The sequence below is a fragment of the Fopius arisanus genome, unplaced genomic scaffold (assembly GCF_000806365.1).
Source record: "Fopius arisanus strain USDA-PBARC FA_bdor unplaced genomic scaffold, ASM80636v1 scaffold00087, whole genome shotgun sequence".
Lineage (NCBI taxonomy): Eukaryota > Metazoa > Arthropoda > Insecta > Hymenoptera > Braconidae > Fopius > Fopius arisanus.
Genome location: NW_011887826.1, coordinates 179,325 through 193,499, shown reverse-complemented (window position 1 = coordinate 193,499; position 14,175 = coordinate 179,325). Strand labels below are relative to the sequence as shown.

General features: G+C 40.2%; 1 protein-coding gene across 3 annotated transcripts in view; it reads left to right on the top strand.

The window, feature by feature from the left end:
* LOC105270419 (paired box protein Pax-6) overlaps positions 1-14,175 on the top strand; it is a 39,139-nt gene that overhangs the window by 1,101 nt on the left and 23,863 nt on the right. For all 3 annotated transcript variants that reach the window (XR_892536.1, XM_011311329.1, XM_011311328.1), the window contains exons 2-3: positions 9,127-9,292; positions 9,978-10,158. Coding sequence is in view for 2 of the 3 variants with exons in the window: in XM_011311329.1 (XP_011309631.1) it covers positions 9,127-9,292; positions 9,978-10,158 (347 nt within the window). In the remaining variant the exon portion in view is untranslated. The remainder of the gene's footprint in view (positions 1-9,126; positions 9,293-9,977; positions 10,159-14,175) is intronic.

Sequence of the window (14,175 nt, the reverse complement as noted above, 5' to 3'; positions counted from 1 at the left end):
AAAAAACCTGGGTCTTCTGAAACCAAAACCAAAGTAAACCACCCCTCCTCCAAAAAAAAAACGCGAAAATTGATCTGCGCGCCGCGAATAAACGCGCCCCTCTTCGCGCGCAAAATAAAAAAGAGTGGAAAAAGAGAACGCGGAGAAAAACCCCCTGGAAAGTTCCGCGAAGCGAAACACCAGAGTTCTCTTCCTCTTTTGATCCGACGGGCGTCGCGACGAGCGCCTCGACGACTCTTATTCAATTAATTCGTAACTGCTCCTCGGCGACAAAAATGCCGCCCCCGGTACATGCTCAGTCGTCCTCTTCACTCTCGAGGGCAAAAAATAAAAGAGGGGAAAAGGGAAAAAAATTCACGAGGGAGAGGCACACCGTTAAGAAATCCCCGGTTTGAAAGGTCGCACAAGCCCCTTTCTTCCTCCGCTGCTAACTCAGCGCAAAAAAAAAAAGAAAAAAACCAAATCTCCACTCTTCTACCCCATTTTTCTCAATTCTTTCCTCTAAATTGTAAGATATTTTTTCTTGTTTCAAAAGCAGACGTATTGATTCGATGATTTTTCGGGTACGCGGTATACATTCCCCTGGCATTTGGAATATAAGGAGAAGTGGAGGAGAGACTCTTACGGCGAATCGGCAATTCACTCGACTGTGAAATTTCCTCTTCAAACAGAAAACGCCCGCGAGGGGTATACGCATTTAGAGTGAGTAAAATTCCGTCTTGGAGATGTACACACGTATAAACGAGGGGGTGGAGAATTCTTGGGTTAAAAAACTTCTCACCTTTCTACCCGGCAACCAAGTGGGATACGTGAGAAAAAGAATGGAAGGAGTCAAAAATAAAATGTTCAAACGTGTCTGAGAGCTTGGAGGGGACAGGAATCTGGTGCTTCTTCTCGGGGTGTCGGTAAACAGTAATTTTCCTGATATATACGTCATCTTGCGTCAATCCCCCGGTATTTCACCCTCGCTTGTGTCTCATCTACCCACGTCCGACGGCATCTTTCATCCGGGGGAAAAAGTCGCGTGAGGCATCAACGGCTTTCACCCCTTTTTCCTTCCGCATTGTTGTACCCTCATGCGTCTCTCATTTATTATAATTCTTGGAAACACATCGGCAGAATGCATCTTTCAAAACACCTCGCAGATGATGGGAAAGGCTCTTTGATTCTCCCCGCCAACCTTCCAATTGTTCAAATTTCATTTTTCGGTTGTCAATTTAAAACATGTCGTAATTATTCACCAATACCTTTTTTTACCCCGGGTAAAAAAAAATTGTAGTCGGAATATTTTTTCCAAATATTCTAAATTTCAGGAAAACTTTTCAGAATTTTTTTTTTTTTGAAACAACAAAAACCGGAAAATAAAATCATTTTGCTTCACGATTTTTTTTTTGTTTTCCGAAATTTTCCGAAAAGTTTTCGAGAAATGTCATCATCTGTTTTGCAGATGTTTTGAGATTTACCATTGATAATCCATTTTATTCCAGGAATTAAACGGGAAAAAATAAATTAGAAATTATCATTTTCTTATTCTTGGGATTTGAAGAATCCATTTTCGTCATATATCGGACAGCCGAAAAGGAATCGAGTTGAATAAATATTGTGACAAATCACGGGTTCGAGCAACTGTCGACCTAATTTTCCCCTAAACGTTTTCATCGTCGAGATTACATCGGTCGCTCATTGTACATGAGGGATTTCAATGGAACCCCATAAGCTCCTTTGCCACAGGGAAATCCTCTCCCTGGCGATGTTTTTACGCGGAAGTGATACGTATCTTCACTGTTTTTATTTAACCACCGCTGATTAAAGATTTAAATTTCGCCTACCGCACGCCCCGAAATCTCAGGGCCAATTTCTGCACCGAATGATCGAGGTGGATGAAAAAATTATTCCATTTCGCCTTGAAAAGACCACTCCAAGGCTCTTCACCCGATCCTCACCCCCGCACCTGCTCCAGGGGACATATTCATCTCAGGATAATTTCATTGATGGCAAAGACTTAATGGACAAAATTAATGTGACAATTTAATCATCCTCCTGAATATTCAGGAATTATTCGTGAATATATAAATAACGTTTGTGCTTAGGTTGTAGTAAACATTACAGTCTTATCGATTCATTGGGAAACCCCGTGGAAATAATGAAATTTTTGTAAGAACCTTTTTTGTAGCCCTTACTCCACCCTTCAAAATAAGTATCAATGAAAATTTCGGTATGTCAATTACCTTCAGAGTTATTCCTGAAAAACCCAATGAGTGACAGTGTTGACTTGTAAAAAATTCATTTGGACCATAAACGAGTCTCCGCTAAATATCTCGGAGCTTGAGAGAGATACGTAATTTTTTGTTAATATCTTTTTTGTAGTACTTTTCCCACCCCATCAAAGAGGTGGTATGAAAAATTTTGGTATCTCGACTAGATTGCGAGTTATGGATGAAAAAAAGGTGTGCTGAATTTTGAAAGTTGAAAAATAGGAGCATTCCGTGACTTGGTAAAGTTATTTCCCATGATCATCTCGATACGGAGTTCTAATTACTTGCTAAACGTTCCCCCGCGGTGCTTTAGGTCGCCCCTCAGTCTCGATGGTCCTAGCCCTTGGGTCTCATGGGAACTCTACGAAAAACCCGTGGCGAGACCACAATGACATTTACCAGTACCTCGTGGTATTATTCTGAGGCTCACCTTTAGCGATCGCAACGATATTGTGCTGCTATTAAACAACCTGGCTAACCCCCAGTGAATTCCTTTCTCTTTTCATTCTTTATTTTTTTTTCCTCGAACCGAATAATCACGAAATTCACAAGATTCAGGGAAAATATTGCGCAATATTGTCCCCCCAGCAAAGGATTACCACTGAACACATGTCGTTATTGTTCGACTAAAAGTGATTTACTTTTTTTTATACATCCTAGAAAAAGATAAAAAACGAATGAAGAAGTAGGGCAATTTGACGATTTATTCACGGAAATAAGTACTTTTTGCAGCTGTAGAGCGCGGGATCAGGGTCTTATTATTTAAAAAACGCATTTTCGGGGAAGAGGCTCCTGCGGCATATCTTGTCTTTTCCCTTTTCCATCTTGAATTTTTTTTAGAGATTCAGGGGAATATCTGACAGTTATTCTCATGAGACTGATATTAAATCGGATTTAGGGGAAAGCCGTCATAAAAATTCAAATTTACCATCAGAATTTCACAAGAAAAAAAAACATTGGATTTTTCAATGACTGCATTTGTCCCATAATTTCAGAAAACTCAAATTTTCTATAATTTTTATAATGTCCGACAACCCTTGAATTAAAAAATCGCGAATTCTATTCCCATGAATATTCTCTTTGTAACTGAATTTTTCCCGGGATTTCCAAGTATTTTCAAGTTCAATAAAAAATATAGTGATAAATTTTCATTGAAATTGAATTTGGACTCGATTAAAAATTCATCAGACTTCATAATTGAAATTTCAAATAATTAATAAAGTATTGCCTCGAGAAATACATCAATCCGATGAATCCCGAAAGCAACCAATATTCAATACTTCGGAAATATTGGGGATAAGAAAGATGGTGCCGGTGGTGAGTAAATTCCTGAAGATCTGGTGAGTAGGGGAGATGATGGGATGGTGATTTTGGATGGTGATGGGAACGTCGATGTGGCTCGTCTGTATGGAGGATTTTGGAACACGGGGCCAGGCTGTAGACAGACCTTTTCCACGTAGCGCACTCGGAGAAGCGGCTCTGACAGATCCATTGGCGCGGAATAACGCGTTTACGAGGCTCTTTGTCCAGTGGCCGCTTTGGACCACGTCCGCCTCGTGCTCCTCTCGCTCAGCCCACGGTTATAACCAGAAAACCCCATGGCACGCCAACTCCCGGAGCTAAACCTCTGTCTATGGGATGGATCCGCCTGTCTACCTCCTTGCACAAGCTACCTCAACGCTCGATCCTTCACCCAACGGCTAATTGGATAATTCAATTCGGAAGGATAAGGTGCCAGGCCTCCGGCTAAATTTACATTATGTCTTTAGCCATTTACAGCACTTAATTAACCCTCAAGGATCAAAATATTTGATATCGTTTAGGCCGTTGCGTTCTCAGGCGGAAAATCCATTTTTTAAATACCCGTTTTTACCTCATTTCACCGAATTCACCGAAAATTCGGATATTTTCATCGATATCTTTTTTGGAGATCTCAGAATTCTCTACGAATTATGTAGGCGTGAAAATCGCGCTATCTTCTTCCTATCCTGAGATATTGGCGAAAATAATCTGGAAAGAAAAGGATTTTAGTCTCAGAATTCAGGGGTGAAACCAAAAATTCGTTATAGCATTTTTTACAAAACTGATTAAGTGCTGGAAAAAAAGTTGTCACAAAAGAATCGCTATCTCTTTAAATTCCGGAGTTATCAGTAATTCCATTGGAAAACTTCACAACGCAAAATAATTTATTTCCACTGCCTTTATCCAAAGCCGTGAAGTGAGATAATTCGAATTTTCCAGTTTATTAAAATCTCAATTGATCCTAAAAACTACTGATTCAATCGGAAACTATGAAAGAACCATTTTTATCCCCAATTCAATGATCTCCAAAAAAGTCCTCCAACATTTCCCTCTGAGATCGATTTTTCAATAGACAAATCCATAACTTAAATACATCCACTTCACAACTGAAAGCGAGAAGTCCATTATCTCCCTGCGATGACACAATTCGTCCCATTCCCCGACAATAAAAATGTTGTAGTGATTTTTCAAGCTGTGCAATAGATTACTAGATGCTGCCGTCAAAAGATGTGTTCGCAGAAGGAGAAAAAATTATAAGGCCCCACGCGGCATATTGGATACAAACAGCAACAAATACTCGAGTCTCATTGTGGAGGGCCCCCTGGGGTCGGTACCCAGGTCGAGTATAGGGGTGCCTAGTGCAGGAAATATTCTCAAAAACATGTCCACAACAATGAGGGCTATTATGATTATTGTTGCTCGTTGGCATCTAGGAGATTTTTTTTTTTTCGACTAGTCGGTCATCTCCGTGAAAGAGACTAGCTTCCGTAATCTCGTTCCTTCTCTCTTCCTTCTTCATTGGTTCTCCATTGCATCCCTTAGTCACCTGGTCAGCTACAGGGTGGGAGAGAGGGAGAAAAATAGAGGAATCCCTGACCCTCGTCATGTCACCCACTCGGGCGTCTCAATACACTCGACGAGAGGATGAGTCTCTCTTCTCTCTTCAAACAATTTCACCGGCAAAATGGGATACCCAGACACTTACACAGGTATACAGAGATGTTGGATTCTTTTTTTCTTCATTTTTTTTCTTCTCAGTTCCTTTTACCAACTCCCCATTTTTATTTATTTTTTTTTTTTTTTCGTGTACAACTTGTCACTGGGTGCTGCTTACCCTGCATCTGGCCAATCTCATAAATTACCCCTCTTATTTCCATGACACATAACCGTGTCTCTTGATATGTTTTTATGTGTTTCTTCTTTGTGACAAATATGTTTGATGGGATGTGACCATTTTTCATCGCTCTTGGCGATTCAATTCGGATGAGATTCTCCGCACCTTTAATGCGAGAAAAAAGGAAAATTTCAGGGGACATGGAAATTCAAGGAATTTCAGAGACGTTTAGCGAAAGGAGAAAATTCCGGGGGTTTAAACGATTCTTATGACGATTACTGGAATTTTCTGGATTTATATCGATTTTTGAGGAGTCGTGGAATTTATTTTTTCATAAAAAAATATTCATATATTCGCTATATTCGGGTGGGTACATAAACAGGGACAAATAGATAAGTAGAAATGAGATCGACCTTGAGATGTCGCGCGTAGTAAAAAAAAATTCGAGTCCATTACAGGTCGAGGCACTCAAGTGGGCATTTAAAGAGCGCAAGATCTCTCGAATGCTCAGAATCTTGGAGCATTCTCACAGGAGTTGTACTGAACGAATAGCACACCAAGGGGTCTCTCATTCATTTCACCGGAAGCACTTCTGAAGGGATGATTGAGACGCCAACCCCCCTCAGCCCCCCTCGCGCCAAGTGGTTTAACCCACGCGGGTGTCTTTCCGCAAAAATGCCCCTGGACTCTCGATAAAACCACAAAGGGACCCCCTGAATTCTCTAAAAATTTTATCCCCACGAAAAATTAAATCACCATTTTATTTATTCTCTTTTTTTTTTCTCCTCGGGTGTCTCAGTTGGCGTGTCGCAATCGATTATCACGCTCGATGAAGAGGCGGGACCACCGCGTGTCAGAGGGGGTAAGAAGGGAAGAAGAATGAACGAGGGGGGACGGGGGGGGGGAGGAAAAAAAAAAGTTGAGAAGAAGTAAAGAGAAAAGGGGGGAATGATGAATTTGCCGTCTGACTCGAGCCGTCGGCGATGCTCTGTCGCTCGTTTGTACACCCGCGCCTCCACCCCCTTTTCACCTATCACCCCCTGCCACCCCCTCATTTCTTGTTCTCATTCTGACTCGGGTTATAAAAAAAAGTGGAGACATACAAAAACAAGGAATAATCAACGCATCGATCGCGTTATCGAAGGTTATTTATACTTAATGATATTTTATCGGATGGAATCGATGAGGTCTAATCGGCGTTCACGCGACGGTTACGTCTTGCTTCACCCGTTTATCCATGATTATCGGGTTGAAGTCAGGTCTGTATTTGCTAAACTTCGTCCACGCGGAAATTTCAACCAGGTCTGACCAATCAAGCCTGGCGCTGGGAAAAAATTTCTTGATGTTGAAAAAAAAAAATGTCTACGTCGTGGATATTGCGCGATTATTCTCCCGCACGTTGGGGTTCTATACGAATTATTATTTAAAGAACAGAAGAGGCATTTGCAGAAGATTTTGCAAAAAAGTGGATAAATAATGGTAATCGTCGGTAGGTCTGAATAAATTGGAATAGAGAAGGAGCAAAAAGGTCAAGTGGATTCATACATTCACTCCCCAGGTCTGGTGAAGGGATGGGGGTGGCTAATGAAGTTTTGATACAATGCAAACGAGTCAGGTTTATTTTCTCCGACTGATATTAAATACGTAAACGTTACAATATGAAAACACGGGAGGAGAACGAGGGATTTGCTCTAGAGAATGGCCACTCGAGCGCACCCCTCTGGTTAGCAACGAGAGAGACTGCGAATATCGTATATCCTATACACACACGTCACACCGATGTATTTATGGGGTGCACAATGGTCGACATCATAAGTATTATCCCCAAGCAGTGTTATATATTTGCACGAATCGTTATTAGTCGTTAACACGTACCCATTCAAGGATAATTTGCCACCATTTCTTTTCAACGCACTGTACAGTCATCTTGTTTGCTCTTTTTGTGCATTATGGATTTTTATATTTCCTTTTTCTCCTTCCATCAAACGAGATAAAAAATATATATATAACGCACGACAAAATAGAACAGATTTACGGCTGAAAAATCAATGATATTTCTCCTCAAATTTATCGCCTGTTCTTCACGCGCGATTGAACTCTTCGGGAAGTGAAAAAAATATCATGAAGATGAATAGGAGGGAGTGGGACAGCCTCTACTAATAGACTGGCATACGGCATTTTACGTGTGACAATGCTCGAAGCGTGTCACAAGGGCATCCCTCATCAATTTTACTCCATTCCGATGATTTCTCATTTTTGAGGACTTTTTGATTTTTCGGCGACGGAAATAACGGAATGGTAAACGGAAAAATTGGGGTACTCGAGAGATTCTTTAGGGATTCTTTTGAAATATTCTAGAAATTTCTAGAAATTTTTGCGAATATAATTTTTTCTTTTAATTATACCCTTGTTTTTTTATTTTTTTTATTTTTCAATATTCTCAAAAAAACGCCATCTAAATGATCAAAAAAATTGACCTATTAAAATTTTTGAAAAATTTTTCAAAACCTTCCCCAAAAATAAAATTGTTTTGTTTTCCACTTGTTTTTTGTTTCATGAAAAAAATTTTCTGAAAAGTTTTCCAGAAATTTTTTGAAAATTCGGGAAAAATATTCCGATTAGAATTTTTTTTTTCACCCGGGTAGATGATCGATTTTCGAGTGCTACTGAGACTATTATTGAAAAAAATATCCAACACTGAAGGATTTGCCAAGTGTCCGAGTGTGGGGGCGTGTCTGAAGGAATAAAACCACCCGCTGGGGAATGGAGAGCGTGAAAAGACGTGGGGAAAGTGCAAGGGGAGACGATGGGTTATGAAAAAGAAGTAGCAAGGTCGAAGGTGGGGCATCCCGTCCTGGTTGTCATCGGCACAATGAGTCGAAGGTTATCTACGACGGAAGGAGAATGAAAAAAAAGGACGAGTGAACGAAGTGAGGAAAAAACTCGTATGGAAAAGTCGAGCGGTTGTATATAGACTCCGTTTGACGATGAAAAATTGACGTTTTTGTTCAGCCGCGAGATTCCGCTGGGAAAAAAATTGAGTGAACTCTGTGTGAAAATTGTTTCGGATGGTTCATCGAATTCATTTCATCCCAGAATAATTATTATTAACACGATTATTAAATGTCATTCCATTTTTTTTCACCACCTACTCCTGAAATTCGTAATATTCGTTTTAGGGAAAAATATCCGGAAAACTTTCTGAAATTCGAGGAATTACAAAAAAGTCTCTTGCCATTTGGATCCTAAATCAGAAATTGTCAAAATAAGTGAATTATTGAGAAGTAACAAAAATTTAAATTCGTAATATTCTTTTTAAACACTATTTATCTGAAAACCTATTGACTTTAGGAGAAACCATAGAAGAACCTTTCTCACCGTAAATTTCATGAGCCATAAAAAAGTTCCTTAGCGTATGCACCCTAAACCGATCATTTCCGAGATAAATCGATAAGTATCAACTGTTAAATTGGAATCATTTGCGTTAAGAATGTTCGACACCCTCTTAACCACAACCAATCGATAGGATTGACTTAAACAAACGCAAAGGCAGATATTATATTTTTATTACATGAATCCCATCGTAAGTAATAAAAAAAATGAAAAAAAAGGGAAAAGTGTAAAATTTCGCGGAAATTGAAGTGATGGGGGGGATGGGTGATTGGGCTGTTGAAACGATATATCAGAGTGAGCGATAAAGATTAATGAAATGAAATTTGATACTGGATTTGACAGGTCACAGTGGTGTGAATCAGCTGGGCGGTGTCTTCGTCGGTGGTCGGCCGCTCCCGGACTCAACGCGACAGAAAATTGTCGAGTTGGCGCACTCGGGCGCACGTCCCTGTGACATCTCGAGGATACTCCAAGTCAGCAATGGTTGTGTCTCCAAGATACTCGGAAGGTTGGTTTGAAGTACTGCACACAGTACATTAATTATTCTAATAATAAAATCGAGACGATGGTAAAGCTGTGCATGAGGTTGAGACACCGCAGGAATGCCAGTCATGTGTGCATGAGGCCTTGGTGGAAAATCTCACCTCCACACCCCCTTCAACCTCATGCCCAACAACATTCCTCCGGCATATCTTGCGTAACTTTGTCACTCTGGATCAACTCAAATGTCTTCTTGATTTATATTCACTTGATTCTAGACCAGCCAGATGTTAGCCTTCACCCAATACCCGAATTATCCTTGTTTTAATACTTCAACCGATTTTAAATGTCGGATGCTATCGTTGAACAAATATCATAATGCCTTTTTAATTCTTAATATAATATGGCTCATCAAGACAAAGATTTTTTATCTTGCGTGATAATAACGGTGTTGGCGAATTTCAAGGCTAATTAACGTTGAGAATTCAATGTTTTTGTTTTTCAGTTAAAAAAATAATTTTTATTTTGCGTTATTTATGGGGAATGTGGGTCGGTAGGTTTAGAAAAAAAATTTCATGACACCCGGTTATAATTCCAGTTGTAACATTCCACCTCGGATTATCAGGAGAATTAATGTCCGTAATGAGGATAAATATTGAATATTGAGAGCACATATACGCCGATTTGAACCGCAAGATATATTACTGTTCCAGGTATTACGAAACGGGCTCGATACGACCGAGGGCAATAGGTGGTAGTAAGCCCCGAGTAGCAACAGCCGAAGTAGTTGGTAAAATTTCCATGTACAAGAGTGAATGTCCATCGATATTCGCATGGGAAATACGTGACCGACTCCTCCAAGAGGGCGTATGCACCAACGACAACATACCGAGTGTAAGTCCCCACCAAAGGGATACATTTTGTTTATTGTTTCAGTCGTTCTTTTTCATTCTTTCGTGTTAAATCCGGTTGCCATGGTTATTTGCATGCGTCCAATAAACGGTCTGAAGGGGCTGTGCACAGACTCTTCGCTTAACGCCAAGAGGGTCGCTGAATATTTCCCTCCGATGCTCATCCCCCTAGAATATATCCCTCTGTCTTACTCACACTTTCTTGGGGATGATGTTCACGACGGGCTAACCCATCCCCTCAGCTCTTCGTAATGGCTCTGAAGTAAACGCGCGTCACCCCTTACTACTACTCCCCAGGGAAGCTCTTGAAATCAGAAGGGGGTGGATTCCATAAGACGCTGCAGCCCTAAAATCGCCATCTTGTCTTTGAGTGAGAAAAAAATTTGAATAAAGAGGCGACTGAAGATGGACGTGAAAAACTCGTCGGCTGGAATTAGTCAAAGATTTTTTTTCGGTGGTTAATAAATAATTATAACAATTACTCATGGGGGTGGATTTCATAAAATTGTCATTTTGTATTTGGGACCCGGGTTAAAAAAATTGTAATGGGAATAGTTTTTCCAAATTTTTTTACCTGGGGAGATAGAGAAATTAATGAAGTGGTGAAAAAATCGAGGGGTATAGAATTACCCAGAAATCACATTATAAAATTCTCTCAGAAATGAATTATTGGTGAAAAATTCTGTTGGTATTTTTCTGCTCTTCGAAAAATTCAATGGCGAAACGGTAAACCTGCGCAGCTTTTTTCTCCAGGCATCCCCTTCAGTGTTAATAAATTCCGTTTACCTAGCGCATAATGGAATATTACACGGGCCATTAAAGAATCGTTAATCTTGGACCACAACAAGTTATCGGTGAGTTCCGGAAAAGCCTCACGGCGATGCTCCCTTGGAACTTTCAGACGGATTAAGGCGCCCAACGCTCCTTTGATCCTTTCCTATCCGAGAGTTTAATCCCCACCTCCTTTTTCACTTCGTCTCCCTTTCTCCTACTTTCTGTTATAATCGCATAATTCGGAGGTAGTGACTTTTATCAACATACAGCTATTGATATCGCCATCCTTTACTCCCCAAAATAATCCTGCCATTATTCATTACCATCAATAAATATACCATTATCATTTTTATTAATTGTTTATTCATTTTGAAATCTAAAAAAAAATACTCAATTGACGCGGAAAGATTTTCCTGCGTTCTCAATTAAATTTCCAAAAATTCCCAAAATGTTACAAAAAATTTATAAAAATCAATTAAACGATGAGAATAAAGTGAACTCGGGTAAAAAAAAATTGTAACCATAATATTTTTTCTAAATTTTCAAAAATGTTTGGGAAATTTTAAAAAATAATTTTCTAGAAATTTTTGCGAATATAATTTTTCCTTTTAATTACACTGTTGTTTTCTTCCTTTTTTGATTTTTCAATATTCTCAAAAAAAAACGCCATCTCAATTATAAAAAAAAATTTTCTATTCAAATTTTTGAACCACTTTTCAAAACCTTTCCAAAAAATAAAATTGTTGTGCTTTACGATTGTTTTTTGCTTGATAAAAAAAAATTCTGAAAAGTTTACCCGGAATTTTTTGAATTACAATTTTTTTTTACCCAGGAAGCCACTGCAAGTACAGCAACATTACTCCTGCAACATAATACCATACGTTAACTCCTCCCATTTCTCAATTTTCCCGGTTATTATTGACAGACGAGAGAAACGAAAAACGAATAAAAGAAAATAATTTTATTGGTTTATGAACAATGCCGGAAATTATGATGGGAAAAGGTTGGGTAAAGGAAGAAAAATCGAAATGAGAAAAGATTGGAAATATTAAGCAGCTGAAGTAGAGATTGGGATGTGGAGGTGAAAGTCACTGAGAAAAGCAGAGACTGAACATATTCGAAGCGAGTCGTGGTGATTGGGGGAAATTTCATTATTCTCAGACATTACCCCCGTTATTGTAATGCCATCAAATTGGATACGCTCGGTACACTGGCCTCCCCCTTTCCACCCTTCTTCCCCCTTTCCACCCCTTTTCCAACCCCCTCACCCACAATTCAGTGCTACCACCGCTCTGTGGAATATTCGCCTCCTTCGATTTCTCTCAGCCATATTCTTCCCGACGACTTGACTCGTCGGTTTTCCTCCATTTTCTTCCTATCAATTTAAATTAGATTTTTTTTTATTTCCTTCTCTTGTTGTTTTCTGATTTTTATTTATCATTCTCCTTTTTATTTATGATTATTTATGAACTCCATCTTTTGGCAGATGCGGATGGGATGATGGGGGGAAGAGGCCGCCGAAAAGGTCGATATAGGGTATTTTTCTCTCTTTACTTCTCGTACGGATTTGAATCTGGCAGCCGGTGGTGGCGTTATTGGTTTATTCGCACCACTGACTTTCCTACCCACCGGCTTTTCCCCACATTTTATTCCACTGTCCCTTATACTTTCCTATCCATTTGCATCCGGTTTTTCAACTGAGATACGCAAATTACTAAATAGATAAAGTCATCATTACGAGGGGGAGTAAAGGACCTCTCCTTACTGCAATTCATTATAATATCGAAATTTTCAATAGCCGCTCTCCACCGACAACAATTCCAAAATGATCCTGATGAATTTAATTACCCCACATAAAACTCTCTAAAATCCGAATTTTTCCTCTCCTTTCGCAATTCCTAAAAAACCCAACAACAAATGAAAATTAATGGAAAACCCAAGGAAAGCTTCTGGAGCAATGGAGCCCCTCAATAATATCCCGAAATGCTCGAGTAAAATTTTTCCTCGAAGCCATTGACTTCCTTTTTTAAACAATTGTTTTGCCGCCGGTGGAAAACGCGGGGAATTCGATAGAGCCCCGGTAAAGTAACCGCAACAATGCCTTGGTGGGTAATGGATGGGCTTGGAGAGCCAAGGCGAGTGAATTGTTGGGCCATGGGTCTCGGAGAAGGCAGTATAGATAGGAGACTAAGGGATGAGACCCGAGAGGGTGGTGGAATCGCGGGAAGAGACACCCTTTGCCTCGTTCTCGCGTAAATCAATGCACCCCCTTCCCCTCGGGCCCTAGTCGACTTCTGGCGCGTCGCGAGAGGAGAGGAACCCCCATCCCCTGGGTGAGTTAGAGGGTGTCGTAGACGTCCGGCTACTGCATTATGTATTTCTCACCAAACCAACCTCGACTTTCATTCTACAGTGTCCCTTCTTTCTTCTCTCGTGCCACTTTTTCTCCTCACCGTTCTCTTTCTCGTCTTATATAAACCCACCCCTGCTGCTTTAATCAGCGATCACGCCAGTACTCCGTAAAAGGAACTGGAATAAATCAATTCCTTCCACTAAAAGTCCAACTCTTTTTCCCTTTTTCTCGCTTTCTCGAGTGTCATACACTTGAACACTGTTTTCCTTTTCTCGGGGTACGATCGAGTGTCGGCGTGGATAACCGCAATGATATTACACTTGAAAGCCGGTGATGCCTATATTGTTTATCAATTTGAGTTTGCAATAGAGAAACTCCACTGGAAATCTTACACCCTTCATTTTCAGAATCGAAACCCAAAAATTCTGGGACATGCGTCATCGGATGAGCAAATACAGTAGAGTCCCATTATAGTCTCACCTCTCGTCAATTTCTCTTTTCGCGTAACTTTCACCTTGGACCAATGAAAAATAAATTAATGCAGAGGAAAGTTCACATTATTCTATGCAACTTAAGAATTCATTAAACCGAGCCCCCGATTTCTGCTCCCACTGCATAAATATCTCGCGCAGTTTTTCGTAGATAAAAAAACTATAACCAGTTGTAAGAGGCAATAAAGTCGGACGCGTGGCGGTTTCACCCTCACATACACAAAATGGGGTGAAATGGGGGAGGAGAAGGGGAAGGGAAGGGGGTAGACTGTTACGGAGGAAAGCGAGATTAAAAGCAGTGATTATACGTGGCATCGAGCCGACTCTGGTCATCCCCTTTGGTCCCCCTCTTTATGCCATTCCTTTTCACTCCTCCCACCCC